Here is a 16,390-nt window from a genome sequence, read left to right as displayed (position 1 = left end):
ATACGTAGCTAGCAGAGGGTTAAGAGCGCTATATTAATACGTAGCTAACAGATGGTTAAGAGCGCTATATTAATACGTAGCTAGAGGGTTAAGAGCGCTATATTAATACGTAGCTAGAGGGTTAAGAGCGCTATATTAATATGTAGCTAGCAGAGGGATAGGAGCGCTATATTAATACGTAGCTAGCAGATGGTTAAGAGCGCTATATTAATACGTAGCTAGCAGAGGGTTAAGAGCGCTATATTAATACGTCGCTAGCAGAGGGATAGGAGCGCTATATTAATACGTAGCTAGAGGGATAAGAGCGCTATATTAATACGTAGCTAGCAGAGGGATAGGAGCGCTATATTAGTACGTAGCTAGAGGGTTAAGAGCGCTATATTAATACGTAGCTAGAGGGTTAAGAGCGCTATATTAATACGTAGCTAGCAGAGGGATAAGAGCGCTATATTAATACGTAGCTAGTAGAGGGTTAAGAGCGCTATATTAATACGTAGCTAGAGGGTTAAGAGCGCTATATTAATACGTAGCTAGCAGAGGGTTAAGAGCGCTATATTAATACGTAGCTAGCAGAGGGTTAAGAGCGCTATATTAATACGTAGCTAGCAGAGGGATAGGAGCGCTATATTAATACGTAGCTAGCAGAGGGTTAAGAGCGCTATATTAATACGTAGCTAACAGACGGTTAAGAGCGCTATATTAATACGTAGCTAGAGGGTTAAGAGCGCTATATTAATACGTAGCTAGAGGGTTAAGAGCGCTATATTAATACGTAGCTAGCAGAGGGATAGGAGCGCTATATTAATACGTAGCTAGCAGATGGTTAAGAACGCTATATTAATACGTAGCTAGCAGAGGGTTAAGAGCGCTATATTAATACGTAGCTAGCAGAGGGATAGGAGCGCTATATTAATACGTAGCTAGCAGAGGGATAGGAGCGCTATATTAATACGTAGCTAGCAGAGGGATAGGAGCGCTATATTAATACGTAGCTAGAGGGTTAAGAGCGCTATATTAATACGTAGCTAGAGGGTTAAGAGCGCTATATTAATACGTAGCTAGAGGGTCAAGAGCGCTATATTAATACGTAGCTAGAGGGTTAAGTGCGCTATATTAATACGTAGCTAGAGGGTCAAGAGCGCTATATTAATACGTAGCTAGAGGGTTAAGAGCGCTATATTAATACGTAGCTAGAGGGTTAAGAGCGCTATATTAATACGTAGCTAGCAGAGGGATAGGAGCGCTATATTAATACGTAGCTAGTAGAGGGTTAAGAGCGCTATATTAATATGTAGCTAGCAGAGGGATAGGAGCGCTATATTAATACGTAGCTAGCAGATGGTTAAGAACGCTATATTAATACGTAGCTAGCAGAGGGTTAAGAGCGCTATATTAATACGTAGCTAGCAGAGGGATAGGAGCGCTATATTAATACGTAGCTAGCAGAGGGATAGGAGCGCTATATTAATACGTAGCTAGAGGGTTAAGAGCGCTATATTAATACGTAGCTAGAGGGTTAAGAGCGCTATATTAATACGTAGCTAGAGGGTCAAGAGCGCTATATTAATACGTAGCTAGAGGGTTAAGAGCGCTATATTAATACGTAGCTAGAGGGTTAAGAGCGCTATATTAATACGTAGCTAGCAGAGGGATAGGAGCGCTATATTAATACGTAGCTAGTAGAGGGTTAAGAGCGCTATATTAATATGTAGCTAGCAGAGGGATAGGAGCGCTATATTAATACGTAGCTAGCAGAGGGATAGGAGCGCTATATTAATACGTAGCTAGCAGATGGTTAAGAACGCTATATTAATACGTAGCTAGCAGAGGGTTAAGAGCGCTATATTAATACGTAGCTAGCAGAGGGATAGGAGCGCTATATTAATACGTAGCTAGCAGAGGGATAGGAGCGCTATATTAATACGTAGCTAGCAGAGGGATAGGAGCGCTATATTAATACGTAGCTAGCAGAGGGATAGGAGCGCTATATTAATACGTAGCTAGAGGGTTAAGAGCGCTATATTAATACGTAGCTAGCAGAGGGTTAAGAGCGCTATATTAATACGTAGCTAACAGATGGTTAAGAGCGCTATATTAATACGTAGCTAACAGATGGTTAAGAGCGCTATATTAATACGTAGCTAACAGATGGTTAAGAGCGCTATATTAATACGTAGCTAGAGGGTTAAGAGCGCTATATTAATACGTAGCTAGAGGGTTAAGAGCGCTATATTAATACGTAGCTAGCAGAGGGATAGGAGCGCTATATTAATACGTAGCTAGCAGATGGTTAAGAACGCTATATTAATACGTAGCTAGCAGAGGGTTAAGAGCGCTATATTAATACGTAGCTAGCAGAGGGATAGGAGCGCTATATTAATACGTAGCTAGCAGAGGGATAGGAGCGCTATATTAATACGTAGCTAGCAGAGGGATAGGAGCGCTATATTAATACGTAGCTAGAGGGTTAAGAGCGCTATATTAATACGTAGCTAGAGGGTTAAGAGCGCTATATTAATACGTAGCTAGAGGGTCAAGAGCGCTATATTAATACGTAGCTAGAGGGTTAAGTGCGCTATATTAATACGTAGCTAGAGGGTCAAGAGCGCTATATTAATACGTAGCTAGAGGGTTAAGAGCGCTATATTAATACGTAGCTAGAGGGTTAAGAGCGCTATATTAATACGTAGCTAGCAGAGGGATAGGAGCGCTATATTAATACGTAGCTAGTAGAGGGTTAAGAGCGCTATATTAATATGTAGCTAGCAGAGGGATAGGAGCGCTATATTAATACGTAGCTAGCAGATGGTTAAGAACGCTATATTAATACGTAGCTAGCAGAGGGTTAAGAGCGCTATATTAATACGTAGCTAGCAGAGGGATAGGAGCGCTATATTAATACGTAGCTAGCAGAGGGATAGGAGCGCTATATTAATACGTAGCTAGAGGGTTAAGAGCGCTATATTAATACGTAGCTAGAGGGTTAAGAGCGCTATATTAATACGTAGCTAGAGGGTCAAGAACGCTATATTAATACGTAGCTAGAGGGTTAAGAGCGCTATATTAATACGTAGCTAGAGGGTTAAGAGCGCTATATTAATACGTAGCTAGCAGAGGGATAGGAGCGCTATATTAATACGTAGCTAGTAGAGGGTTAAGAGCGCTATATTAATATGTAGCTAGCAGAGGGATAGGAGCGCTATATTAATACGTAGCTAGCAGAGGGATAGGAGCGCTATATTAATACGTAGCTAGCAGATGGTTAAGAACGCTATATTAATACGTAGCTAGCAGAGGGTTAAGAGCGCTATATTAATACGTAGCTAGCAGAGGGATAGGAGCGCTATATTAATACGTAGCTAGCAGAGGGATAGGAGCGCTATATTAATATGTAGCTAGCAGAGGGATAGGAGCGCTATATTAATACGTAGCTAGAGGGTTAAGAGCGCTATATTAATACGTAGCTAGAGGGTTAAGAGCGCTATATTAATACGTAGCTAGAGGGTCAAGAGCGCTATATTAATACGTAGCTAGAGGGTTAAGAGCGCTATATTAATACGTAGCTAGAGGGTTAAGAGCGCTATATTAATACGTAGCTAGCAAAGGGATAGGAGCGCTATATTAATACGTAGCTAGTAGAGGGTTAAGAGCGCTATATTAATATGTAGCTAGCAGAGGGATAGGAGCGCTATATTAATACGTAGCTAGCAGAGGGATAGGAGCGCTATATTAATACGTAGCTAGCAGAGGGATAGGAGAGCTATATTAATACGTAGCTAACAGATGGTTAAGAGCGCTATATTAATACGTAGCTAGAGGGTTAAGAGCGCTATATTAATACGTAGCTAGAGGGTTAAGAGCGCTATATTAATACGTAGCTAGCAGAGGGTTAAGAGCGCTATATTAATACGTAGCTAGCAGAGGGTTAAGAGCGCTATATTAATACGTAGCTAGCAGAGGGTTAAGAGCGCTATATTAATACGTAGCTAGCAGAGGGATAGGAGCGCTATATTAATACGTAGCTAGCAGAGGGTTAAGAGCGCTATATTAATACGTAGCTAACAGATGGTTAAGAGCGCTATATTAATACGTAGCTAGAGGGTTAAGAGCGCTATATTAATACGTAGCTAGAGGGTTAAGAGCGCTATATTAATACGTAGCTAGCAGAGGGATAGGAGCGCTATATTAATACGTAGCTAGCAGATGGTTAAGAGCGCTATATTAATACGTAGCTAGCAGAGGGTTAAGAGCGCTATATTAATACGTAGCTAGCAGAGGGATAGGAGCGCTATATTAATACGTAGCTATCAGAGGGATAGGAGCGCTATATTAATACGTAGCTAGAGGGTTAAGAGCGCTATATTAATACGTAGCTAGAGGGTTAAGAGCGCTATATTAATACGTAGCTAGAGGGTCAAGAGCGCTATATTAATACGTAGCTAGAGGGTTAAGAGCGCTATATTAATACGTAGCTAGAGGGTTAAGAGCGCTATATTAATACGTAGCTAGCAGAGGGATAGGAGCACTATATTAATACGTAGCTAGAGGGTTAAGAGCGCTATATTAATAGGTAGGTAACAGAGGGATAAGAGCGCTATATTAATACGTAGCTAGCAGAGGGATAGGAGCGCTATATTAATACGTAGCTAGAGGGATAAGAGCGCTATATTAATACGTAGCTAGCAGAGGGATAGGAGCGCTATATTAATACGTAGCTAGAGGGTTAAGAGCGCTATATTAATACGTAGCTAGAGGGTTAAGAGCGCTATATTAATACGTAGCTAGCAGAGGGATAAGAGCGCTATATTAATATGTAGCTAGAGGGTTAAGAGCGCTATATTAATACGTAGCTAGAGGGTTAAGAGCGCTATATTAATACGTAGCTAGCAGAGGGTTAAGAGCGCTATATTAATACGTAGCTAGCAGAGGGTTAAGAGCGCTATATTAATACGTAGCTAGCAGAGGGATAGGAGCGCTATATTAATACGTAGCTAGCAGAGGGTTAAGAGCGCTATATTAATACGTAGCTAACAGATGGTTAAGAGCGCTATATTAATACGTAGCTAGAGGGTTAAGAGCGCTATATTAAGACGTAGCTAGAGGGTTAAGAGCGCTATATTAATACGTAGCTAGCAGAGGGATAGGAGCGCTATATTAATACGTAGCTAGCAGATGGTTAAGAACGCTATATTAATACGTAGCTAGCAGAGGGTTAAGAGCGCTATATTAATACGTAGCTAGCAGAGGGATAGGAGCGCTATATTAATACGTAGCTAGCAGAGGGATAGGAGCGCTATATTAATACGTAGCTAGCAGAGGGATAGGAGCGCTATATTAATACGTAGCTAGAGGGTTAAGAGCGCTATATTAATACGTAGCTAGAGGGTCAAGAGCGCTATATTAATACGTAGCTAGAGGGTTAAGAGCGCTATATTAATACGTAGCTAGAGGGTTAAGAGCGCTATATTAATACGTAGCTAGCAAAGGGATAGGAGCGCTATATTAATACGTAGCTAGTAGAGGGTTAAGAGCGCTATATTAATATGTAGCTAGCAGAGGGATAGGAGCGCTATATTAATACGTAGCTAGCAGAGGGATAGGAGCGCTATATTAATACGTAGCTAGCAGAGGGATAGGAGAGCTATATTAATACGTAGCTAACAGATGGTTAAGAGCGCTATATTAATACGTAGCTAGAGGGTTAAGAGCGCTATATTAATACGTAGCTAGAGGGTTAAGAGCGCTATATTAATACGTAGCTAGCAGAGGGTTAAGAGCGCTATATTAATACGTAGCTAGCAGAGGGTTAAGAGCGCTATATTAATACGTAGCTAGCAGAGGGTTAAGAGCGCTATATTAATACGTAGCTAGCAGAGGGATAGGAGCGCTATATTAATACGTAGCTAGCAGAGGGTTAAGAGCGCTATATTAATACGTAGCTAACAGATGGTTAAGAGCGCTATATTAATACGTAGCTAGAGGGTTAAGAGCGCTATATTAATACGTAGCTAGAGGGTTAAGAGCGCTATATTAATACGTAGCTAGCAGAGGGATAGGAGCGCTATATTAATACGTAGCTAGCAGATGGTTAAGAGCGCTATATTAATACGTAGCTAGCAGAGGGTTAAGAGCGCTATATTAATACGTAGCTAGCAGAGGGATAGGAGCGCTATATTAATACGTAGCTATCAGAGGGATAGGAGCGCTATATTAATACGTAGCTAGAGGGTTAAGAGCGCTATATTAATACGTAGCTAGAGGGTTAAGAGCGCTATATTAATACGTAGCTAGAGGGTCAAGAGCGCTATATTAATACGTAGCTAGAGGGTTAAGAGCGCTATATTAATACGTAGCTAGAGGGTTAAGAGCGCTATATTAATACGTAGCTAGCAGAGGGATAGGAGCACTATATTAATACGTAGCTAGAGGGTTAAGAGCGCTATATTAATAGGTAGGTAACAGAGGGATAAGAGCGCTATATTAATACGTAGCTAGCAGAGGGATAGGAGCGCTATATTAATACGTAGCTAGAGGGATAAGAGCGCTATATTAATACGTAGCTAGCAGAGGGATAGGAGCGCTATATTAATACGTAGCTAGAGGGTTAAGAGCGCTATATTAATACGTAGCTAGAGGGTTAAGAGCGCTATATTAATACGTAGCTAGCAGAGGGATAAGAGCGCTATATTAATATGTAGCTAGAGGGTTAAGAGCGCTATATTAATACGTAGCTAGAGGGTTAAGAGCGCTATATTAATACGTAGCTAGCAGAGGGTTAAGAGCGCTATATTAATACGTAGCTAGCAGAGGGTTAAGAGCGCTATATTAATACGTAGCTAGCAGAGGGATAGGAGCGCTATATTAATACGTAGCTAGCAGAGGGTTAAGAGCGCTATATTAATACGTAGCTAACAGATGGTTAAGAGCGCTATATTAATACGTAGCTAGAGGGTTAAGAGCGCTATATTAAGACGTAGCTAGAGGGTTAAGAGCGCTATATTAATACGTAGCTAGCAGAGGGATAGGAGCGCTATATTAATACGTAGCTAGCAGATGGTTAAGAACGCTATATTAATACGTAGCTAGCAGAGGGTTAAGAGCGCTATATTAATACGTAGCTAGCAGAGGGATAGGAGCGCTATATTAATACGTAGCTAGCAGAGGGATAGGAGCGCTATATTAATACGTAGCTAGCAGAGGGATAGGAGCGCTATATTAATACGTAGCTAGAGGGTTAAGAGCGCTATATTAATACGTAGCTAGAGGGTTAAGAGCGCTATATTAATACGTAGCTAGAGGGTCAAGAGCGCTATATTAATACGTAGCTAGAGGGTTAAGAGCGCTATATTAATACGTAGCTAGAGGGTTAAGAGCGCTATATTAATACGTAGCTAGCAGAGGGATAGGAGCACTATATTAATACGTAGCTAGAGGGATAAGAGCGCTATATTAATAGGTAGGTAACAGAGGGATAAGAGCGCTATATTAATACGTAGCTAGCAGAGGGATAGGAGCGCTATATTAATACGTAGCTAGAGGGATAAGAGCGCTATATTAATACGTAGCTAACAGATGGTTAAGAGCGCTATATTAATACGTAGCTAACAGATGGTTAAGAGCGCTATATTAATACGTAGCTAGAGGGTTAAGAGCGCTATATTAATACGTAGCTAGAGGGTTAAGAGCACTATATTAATACGTAGCTAGAGGGTTAAGAGCGCTATATTAATACGTAGCTAGCAGAGGGATAAGAGCGCTATATTAATACGTAGCTAACAGATGGTTAAGAGCGCTATATTAATACGTAGCTAGAGGGTTAAGAGCGCTATATTAATACGTAGCTAGCAGAGGGTTAAGAGCGCTATATTAATACGTAGCTAGCAGAGGGATAAGAGCGCTATATTAATACGTAGCTAGCAGAGGGTTAAGAGCGCTATATTAATACGTAGCTAGCAGAGGGTTAAGAGCGCTATATTAATACGTAGCTAGCAGAGGGTTAAGAGCGCTATATTAATACGTAGCTAGCAGAGGGATAGGAGCGCTATATTAATACGTAGCTAGCAGAGGGATAGGAGCGCTATATTAATACGTAGCTAGAGGGTTAAGAGCGCTATATTAATACGTAGCTAGAGGGTTAAGAGCGCTATATTAATACGTAGCTAGAGGGTCAAGAGCGCTATATTAATACGTAGCTAGAGGGTTAAGAGCGCTATATTAATACGTAGCTAGAGGGTTAAGAGCGCTATATTAATACGTAGCTAGCAAAGGGATAGGAGCGCTATATTAATACGTAGCTAGTAGAGGGTTAAGAGCGCTATATTAATATGTAGCTAGCAGAGGGATAGGAGCGCTATATTAATACGTAGCTAGCAGAGGGATAGGAGCGCTATATTAATACGTAGCTAGCAGAGGGATAGGAGAGCTATATTAATACGTAGCTAACAGATGGTTAAGAGCGCTATATTAATACGTAGCTAGAGGGTTAAGAGCGCTATATTAATACGTAGCTAGAGGGTTAAGAGCGCTATATTAATACGTAGCTAGCAGAGGGTTAAGAGCGCTATATTAATACGTAGCTAGCAGAGGGTTAAGAGCGCTATATTAATACGTAGCTAGCAGAGGGTTAAGAGCGCTATATTAATACGTAGCTAGCAGAGGGATAGGAGCGCTATATTAATACGTAGCTAGCAGAGGGTTAAGAGCGCTATATTAATACGTAGCTAACAGATGGTTAAGAGCGCTATATTAATACGTAGCTAGAGGGTTAAGAGCGCTATATTAATACGTAGCTAGAGGGTTAAGAGCGCTATATTAATACGTAGCTAGCAGAGGGATAGGAGCGCTATATTAATACGTAGCTAGCAGATGGTTAAGAGCGCTATATTAATACGTAGCTAGCAGAGGGTTAAGAGCGCTATATTAATACGTAGCTAGCAGAGGGATAGGAGCGCTATATTAATACGTAGCTATCAGAGGGATAGGAGCGCTATATTAATACGTAGCTAGAGGGTTAAGAGCGCTATATTAATACGTAGCTAGAGGGTTAAGAGCGCTATATTAATACGTAGCTAGAGGGTCAAGAGCGCTATATTAATACGTAGCTAGAGGGTTAAGAGCGCTATATTAATACGTAGCTAGAGGGTTAAGAGCGCTATATTAATACGTAGCTAGCAGAGGGATAGGAGCACTATATTAATACGTAGCTAGAGGGTTAAGAGCGCTATATTAATAGGTAGGTAACAGAGGGATAAGAGCGCTATATTAATACGTAGCTAGCAGAGGGATAGGAGCGCTATATTAATACGTAGCTAGAGGGATAAGAGCGCTATATTAATACGTAGCTAGCAGAGGGATAGGAGCGCTATATTAATACGTAGCTAGAGGGTTAAGAGCGCTATATTAATACGTAGCTAGAGGGTTAAGAGCGCTATATTAATACGTAGCTAGCAGAGGGATAAGAGCGCTATATTAATATGTAGCTAGAGGGTTAAGAGCGCTATATTAATACGTAGCTAGAGGGTTAAGAGCGCTATATTAATACGTAGCTAGCAGAGGGTTAAGAGCGCTATATTAATACGTAGCTAGCAGAGGGTTAAGAGCGCTATATTAATACGTAGCTAGCAGAGGGATAGGAGCGCTATATTAATACGTAGCTAGCAGAGGGTTAAGAGCGCTATATTAATACGTAGCTAACAGATGGTTAAGAGCGCTATATTAATACGTAGCTAGAGGGTTAAGAGCGCTATATTAAGACGTAGCTAGAGGGTTAAGAGCGCTATATTAATACGTAGCTAGCAGAGGGATAGGAGCGCTATATTAATACGTAGCTAGCAGATGGTTAAGAACGCTATATTAATACGTAGCTAGCAGAGGGTTAAGAGCGCTATATTAATACGTAGCTAGCAGAGGGATAGGAGCGCTATATTAATACGTAGCTAGCAGAGGGATAGGAGCGCTATATTAATACGTAGCTAGCAGAGGGATAGGAGCGCTATATTAATACGTAGCTAGAGGGTTAAGAGCGCTATATTAATACGTAGCTAGAGGGTTAAGAGCGCTATATTAATACGTAGCTAGAGGGTCAAGAGCGCTATATTAATACGTAGCTAGAGGGTTAAGAGCGCTATATTAATACGTAGCTAGAGGGTTAAGAGCGCTATATTAATACGTAGCTAGCAGAGGGATAGGAGCACTATATTAATACGTAGCTAGAGGGATAAGAGCGCTATATTAATAGGTAGGTAACAGAGGGATAAGAGCGCTATATTAATACGTAGCTAGCAGAGGGATAGGAGCGCTATATTAATACGTAGCTAGAGGGATAAGAGCGCTATATTAATACGTAGCTAACAGATGGTTAAGAGCGCTATATTAATACGTAGCTAGAGGGTTAAGAGCGCTATATTAATACGTAGCTAGAGGGTTAAGAGCACTATATTAATACGTAGCTAGAGGGTTAAGAGCGCTATATTAATACGTAGCTAGCAGAGGGATAAGAGCGCTATATTAATACGTAGCTAACAGATGGTTAAGAGCGCTATATTAATACGTAGCTAGAGGGTTAAGAGCGCTATATTAATACGTAGCTAGCAGAGGGTTAAGAGCGCTATATTAATACGTAGCTAGCAGAGGGATAAGAGCGCTATATTAATACGTAGCTAGCAGAGGGTTAAGAGCGCTATATTAATACGTAGCTAGCAGAGGGTTAAGAGCGCTATATTAATACGTAGCTAGCAGAGGGTTAAGAGCGCTATATTAATACGTAGCTAGCATAGGGTTAAGAGCGCTATATTAATACGTAGCTAACAGATGGTTAAGAGCGCTATATTAATACGTAGCTAGAGGGTTAAGAGCGCTATATTAATACGTAGCTAGAGGGTTAAGAGCGCTATATTAATACGTAGCTAGCAGAGGGATAGGAGCGCTATATTAATACGTAGCTAGCAGAGGGATAGGAGCGCTATATTAATACGTAGCTAGCAGAGGGATAAGAGCGCTATATTAATACGTAGCTAGAGGGTTAAGAGCGCTATATTAATACGTAGCTAGAGGGTTAAGAGCGCTATATTAATACGTAGCTAGCAGAGGGATAGGAGCACTATATTAATACGTAGCTAGAGGGTTTAGAGCGCTTTATTAATAGGTAGGTAACAGAGGGATAAGAGCGCTATATTAATACGTAGCTAGCAGAGGGATAGGAGCGCTATATTAATACGTAGCTAGAGGGATAAGAGCGCTATATTAATACGTAGCTAGCAGAGGGATAGGAGCGCTATATTAATACGTAGCTAGAGGGTTAAGAGCGCTATATTAATACGTAGCTAGAGGGTTAAGAGCGCTATATTAATACGTAGCTAGAGGGTTAAGAGCGCTATATTAATACGTAGCTAGCAGAGGGATAAGAGCGCTATATTAATACGTAGCTAGAGGGTTAAGAGCGCTATATTAATACATAGCTAGAGGGTTAAGAGCGCTATATTAATACGTAGCTAGAGGGTTAAGAGCGCTATATTAATACGTAGTTAGAGGGTTAAGAGCGCTATATTAATACGTAGCTAGAGGGTTAAGAGCGCTATATTAATACGTAGCTAGAGGGTTAAGAGCGCTATATTAATACGTAGCTAGAGGGTTAAGAGCGCTATATTAATACGTAGCTAGCAGAGGGATAAGAGCGCTATATTAATACGTAGCTAGAGGGTTAAGAGCGCTATATTAATACGTAGCTAGAGGGATAAGAGCGCTATATTAATACGTAGCTAGAGGGTTAAGAGCGCTATATTAATACATAGCTAGAGGGTTAAGAGCGCTATATTAATACGTAGCTAGAGGGTTAAGAGCGCTATATTAATACGTAGCTAGCAGAGGGATAAGAGCGCTATATTAATACGTAGCTAGAGGGTTAAGAGCGCTATATTAATACATAGCTAGAGGGTTAAGAGCGCTATATTAATACGTAGCTAGAGGGTTAAGAGCGCTATATTAATACGTAGCTAGAGGGTTAAGAGCGCTATATTAATACGTAGCTAGCAGAGGGTTAAGAGCGCTATATTAATAAGTAGCTAGCAGAGGGATAAGAGCGCTATATTAATACGTAGCTAGCAGAGGGTTAAGAGCGCTATATTAATACGTAGCTAACAGAGGGTTAAGAGCGCTATATTAATACGTAGCTAGCAGAGGGATAAGAGCGCTATATTAATACGTAGCTAGCAGAGGGTTAAGAGCGCTATATTAATACGTAGCTAACAGATGGTTAAGAGCGCTATATTAATACGTAGCTAGAGGGTTAAGAGCGCTATATTAATACGTAGCTAGCAGAGGGTTAAGAGCGCTATATTAATACGTAGCTAGCAGAGGGTTAAGAGCGCTATATTAATACGTAGCTAGCAGAGGGTTAAGAGCGCTATATTAATACGTAGCTAACAGATGGTTAAGAGCGCTATATTAATACGTAGCTAGAGGGTTAAGAGCGCTATATTAATACGTAGCTAGAGGGTTAAGAGCGCTATATTAATACGTAGCTAGAGGGTTAAGAGCGCTATATTAATACGTAGCTAGCAGAGGGATAGGAGCGCTATATTAATACGTAGCTAGAGGGTTAGGAGCGCTATATTAATACGTAGCTAGCAGAGGGATAGGAGCGCTATATTAATACGTAGCTAACAGGGGTAATGCTATATTAATACGTAGCTAGCAGAGGGATAGGAGCGCTATATTAATACGTAGCTAACAGGGGTAATGCTATATTAATACGTAGCTAGCAGAGGGTTAAGAGCGCTATATTAATACGTAGCTAGAGGGTTAAGAGCGCTATATTAATACGTAGCTAGCAGAGGGTTAAGAGCGCTATATTAATACGTAGCTAGAGGGTTAAGAGCGCTATATTAATATGTAGCTAGCAGAGGGTTAAGAGCGCTATATTAATACATAGCTAACAGGGGTAATGCTATATTATGAAACTACAAGGTTTTTAATAAAAATTGAATACACAGCTCTTGTAGTAGTCGTCTAAACTGAAACACTTTTTAATTACATAGACCGATTAAAAATGACATTTAAACATATTTCAGCATGTTCCAGTACCGGATGTGAGTCTGCCAGGTCCAGATAGGTGCCTTTCTTCCCCATCAGTTTCCTGTAGACCACCATGGGAAAGTGAACATCCAGGATACAGTTGTTGTAGATGGCCAGGCCCAAGACGATGCCTATCAGGGTGAACTGGGCCTCATTCTCCAAAGAGGGTGGGTTGAACCAGAACAGCTTGGTGGACTCGTCATATGTAAACATGCCTAGAGGAGGGAGGGAGCACTGGACATTAATACCAAGAAATCAGATGGACAATTTGTTTGTGAATATTAAGTTCAAGTTTAAAACTTTGTCAAAATATTTTTATTTTTATAGAAATGTGTCTATGGCTAACATACAGTGCATTGGCCAAGTGTTTAGATCCCTTGAATTTTTCCATATGTTGTTTCGTTACAGCCTTATTCTAAAATGAACAACAAAAATATGTTTCACGTCATCAATCGACAGACAATACCCCATAATGACAAGGCTAAAACCGGCTTTGGGAAATTTGGCAAAAATCTGAAACATTTACATAAGTTTTCAGACCCTTTACTTTTGTATTTATTATGGATCCCCATTAGTTCCTGCCAAGACAGCAGCTACTCTTCCTGGGGTTTATTATGGATCCCCATTAGTTCCTGCCAAGGCAGCAGCTACTCTTCCTGGGGTTTATTATGGATCCCATTAGTTCCTGCCAAGGCAGCAGCTACTCTTCCTGGGGTTTATTATGGATCCCATTAGTTCCTGCCAAGGCAGCAGCTACTCTTCCTGGGGTTTATTATGGATCCCATTAGTTCCTGCCAAGGCAGCAGCTACTCTTCCTGGGGTTTATTATGGACCCCCATTAGTTCCTGTCAAGGCAGCAGCTACTCTTCCTGGGGTTTATTATGGATCCCCATTAGTTCCTGCCAAGGCAGCAGCTACTCTTCCTGGGGTTTATTATCGATCCCCATTAGTTCCTGCCAAGGCAGCAGCTACTCTTCCTGGGGTTTATTATGGACCCCCATTAGTTCCTGTCAAGGCAGCAGCTACTCTTCCTGGGGTTTATTATGGATCCCCATTAGTTCCTGTCAAGGCAGCAGCTACTCTTCCTGGGGTTTATTATGGATCCCCATTAGTTCCTGCCAAGGCAGCAGCTACTCTTCCTGGGGTTTATTATCGATCCCCATTAGTTCCTGCCAAGGCAGCAGCTACTCTTCCTGGGGTTTATTATCGATCCCCATTAGTTCCTGCCAAGGCAGCAGCTACTCTTCCTGGGGTTTATTATGGATCCCCATTAGTTCCTGCCAAGGCAGCAGCAACTCTTCCTGGGGTTTATTATGGATCCACATTAGTTGATGCCAAGGCAGCAGCTACTCTTCCTCGGGTTTATTATGGATCCCCATTACTTCCTGCCAAGGCAGCAGCTAGTCTTCCTGGGGTCCAACAACATTAAGGCAGTTTATTCAATTTTAAAAACATGACAGTACATTCCCAGACTGTGTCCCCTCAGGCCCCTACTCCACCACTACCACATATATACAGTACTAAATCCATAGGTACGTGTGAGAATAGTGCGTATGCTATTGAGTGTTAGTTTGTGCCTATGTTTGTGTTGCTTCACTGTTCCATACGTTTTTTTGTTTTGTTTTTTAAAATCTGATTCTACTGCTGCATCAGTTACCTGATGTGGCTCTATGTTCCATGTAGTCATGGCTCTATGTAGTACTGTGGAATAGAGTTCCATGTAGTCATGGCTCTATGTAGTACTGTGGAATAGAGTTCCATGTAGTCATGGCTCTATGTAGTACTGTGGAATAGAGTTCCATGTAGTCATGGCTCTATGTAGTACTGGGGAATAGAGTTCCATGTAGTCATGGATCTATGTAGTACTGTGCACCTCCCATAGTCTGTTCTGGACATGGGGACTGTGAAGAGACCTCTGGTGGCATGTCTTGTGGAGTAAGCATGGGAGTCGGAGCTGTGTGCCAGTAGTTTAGACAAACAGCTAGGTTGCATTCAACATGTGCATTCAACACCTCTCACAAATACAAGTAGTGATGAAGTCAAGCTCTCCTCCTATTTGAGTCAGGAGAGATTGACATGCATATTATTAATATTAGCTGTGTGTGTACATCCAAGGGTTCTGAACTAATTGCAATTTTATTAAGTTCTTTGATGTGTCAGCTGACCACAAGACTGAACAGTAGTCCAGGTGTAACAGAACTAGGGCCTGTAGGACCTGCCTTGTTGATAGTGCTATTAAGAAGGTAGAAACTAGGGCCTGTAGGACCTGCCTTGTTGACAGTGCTGTCTGGAAGGTAGAAACTAGGGCCTGCCTTGTTGACCGTGCTATTAAGAAGGTAGAAACTAGGGCCTGTAGGACGTGCCTTGTTGATAGTGTTGTTAAGAAGGTAGAAACTAGGGCCTGTAGGACCTGCCTTGTTGATAGTGTTGTTAAGAAGGTAGAAACTAGGGCCTGTAGGACCTGCCTTGTTGATAGCGCTGTTAAGAAGGTAGAAACTAGGGTCTGTAGGACCTGCCCTGTTGATAGTGTTGTTAAGAAGGTAGAAACTAGGGCCTGTAGGACCTGCCTTGTTGATAGTGCTGTTAAGGTAGAAACTAGGACCTGTCGGACCTTTGTGATTGTGCCAGGTTTCCTCCAGACATGACGCTTGGCATTCAGGCCAAAGATTTTAATCTCGGTGTCTTGTTTCTCATGGTCAGAGTCCTTTAGGTGCCTTTTTACAAACTCCAAGCAGTCTGTCGTGTGTTTTTTACTGAGGAGTGGCTTATGTCTAGCCACTCTACCATGAAGGCCTGATTGGTAGAGTGCTGCAGACATGGTTGTCCTTCTGGAAGGTTCTCCCATCTCCAAAGAGGAACTCCGGAGCTCTGTCAGAATGACCATCGGGTTCTTGGTCACCTCTATGACCAAGGCACTTCTCACCTTATTGCATAGTTTGGTTGTGCGGCCAGCTCTAGGAAGAGTCTTGGTGGTTCCAAATTTCTTCCATTTAAGAATGATGGAGGCCACTGTGTTCTTGGGGAACTTCAATGCTGCAGAAATGTTTTGGTACCCTACCTCAGATCTGTGCCTCGACACAATCTCGTCTCTGAACTCTCCTTCCACCTCATGGCTTGGCTTTTGCTCTGACCACTGTTGGACCTTACATAAACAGGTGTGTGCTTTTCCAAATCATGTCCAATCAATTGAATTTACCACAGATGGACTCCAATCAAGTTGGAAAAACATCTCAAGGATGATCAATGGAGTTCAATTGAGTTTAATAGCAAAGGGTCTGAATACTTTAAGGTATCTGTTTTTTATATTTTATACATTAGC

The 16,390-nt window shown here is 41.4% G+C and overlaps 1 protein-coding gene across 9 annotated transcripts in view; it reads right to left on the bottom strand.

Annotated features, from left to right (window-relative positions):
• The window catches only part of LOC110520782 (ubiquitin-protein ligase E3A), a 47,264-nt gene that overhangs the window by 6,393 nt on the left and 24,481 nt on the right, over positions 1–16,390 (bottom strand). For all 9 annotated transcript variants that reach the window (XR_016494804.1, XR_016494795.1, XR_016494801.1 and 6 more), the window contains exon 10: positions 13,081–13,286. Coding sequence is in view for 6 of the 9 variants with exons in the window: in XM_036979059.2 (XP_036834954.2) it covers positions 13,081–13,286 (206 nt within the window). In the remaining 3 variants the exon portion in view is untranslated. The remainder of the gene's footprint in view (positions 1–13,080; positions 13,287–16,390) is intronic.

This window comes from Oncorhynchus mykiss, chromosome 1, assembly GCF_057628025.1.
Source record: "Oncorhynchus mykiss isolate SJ-2025 chromosome 1, ASM5762802v1, whole genome shotgun sequence".
NCBI lineage: Eukaryota > Metazoa > Chordata > Actinopteri > Salmoniformes > Salmonidae > Oncorhynchus > Oncorhynchus mykiss.
The sequence above is the reverse complement of the archived record's forward strand: the minus strand, read 5'-3'. Positions and strand labels throughout refer to the sequence as shown.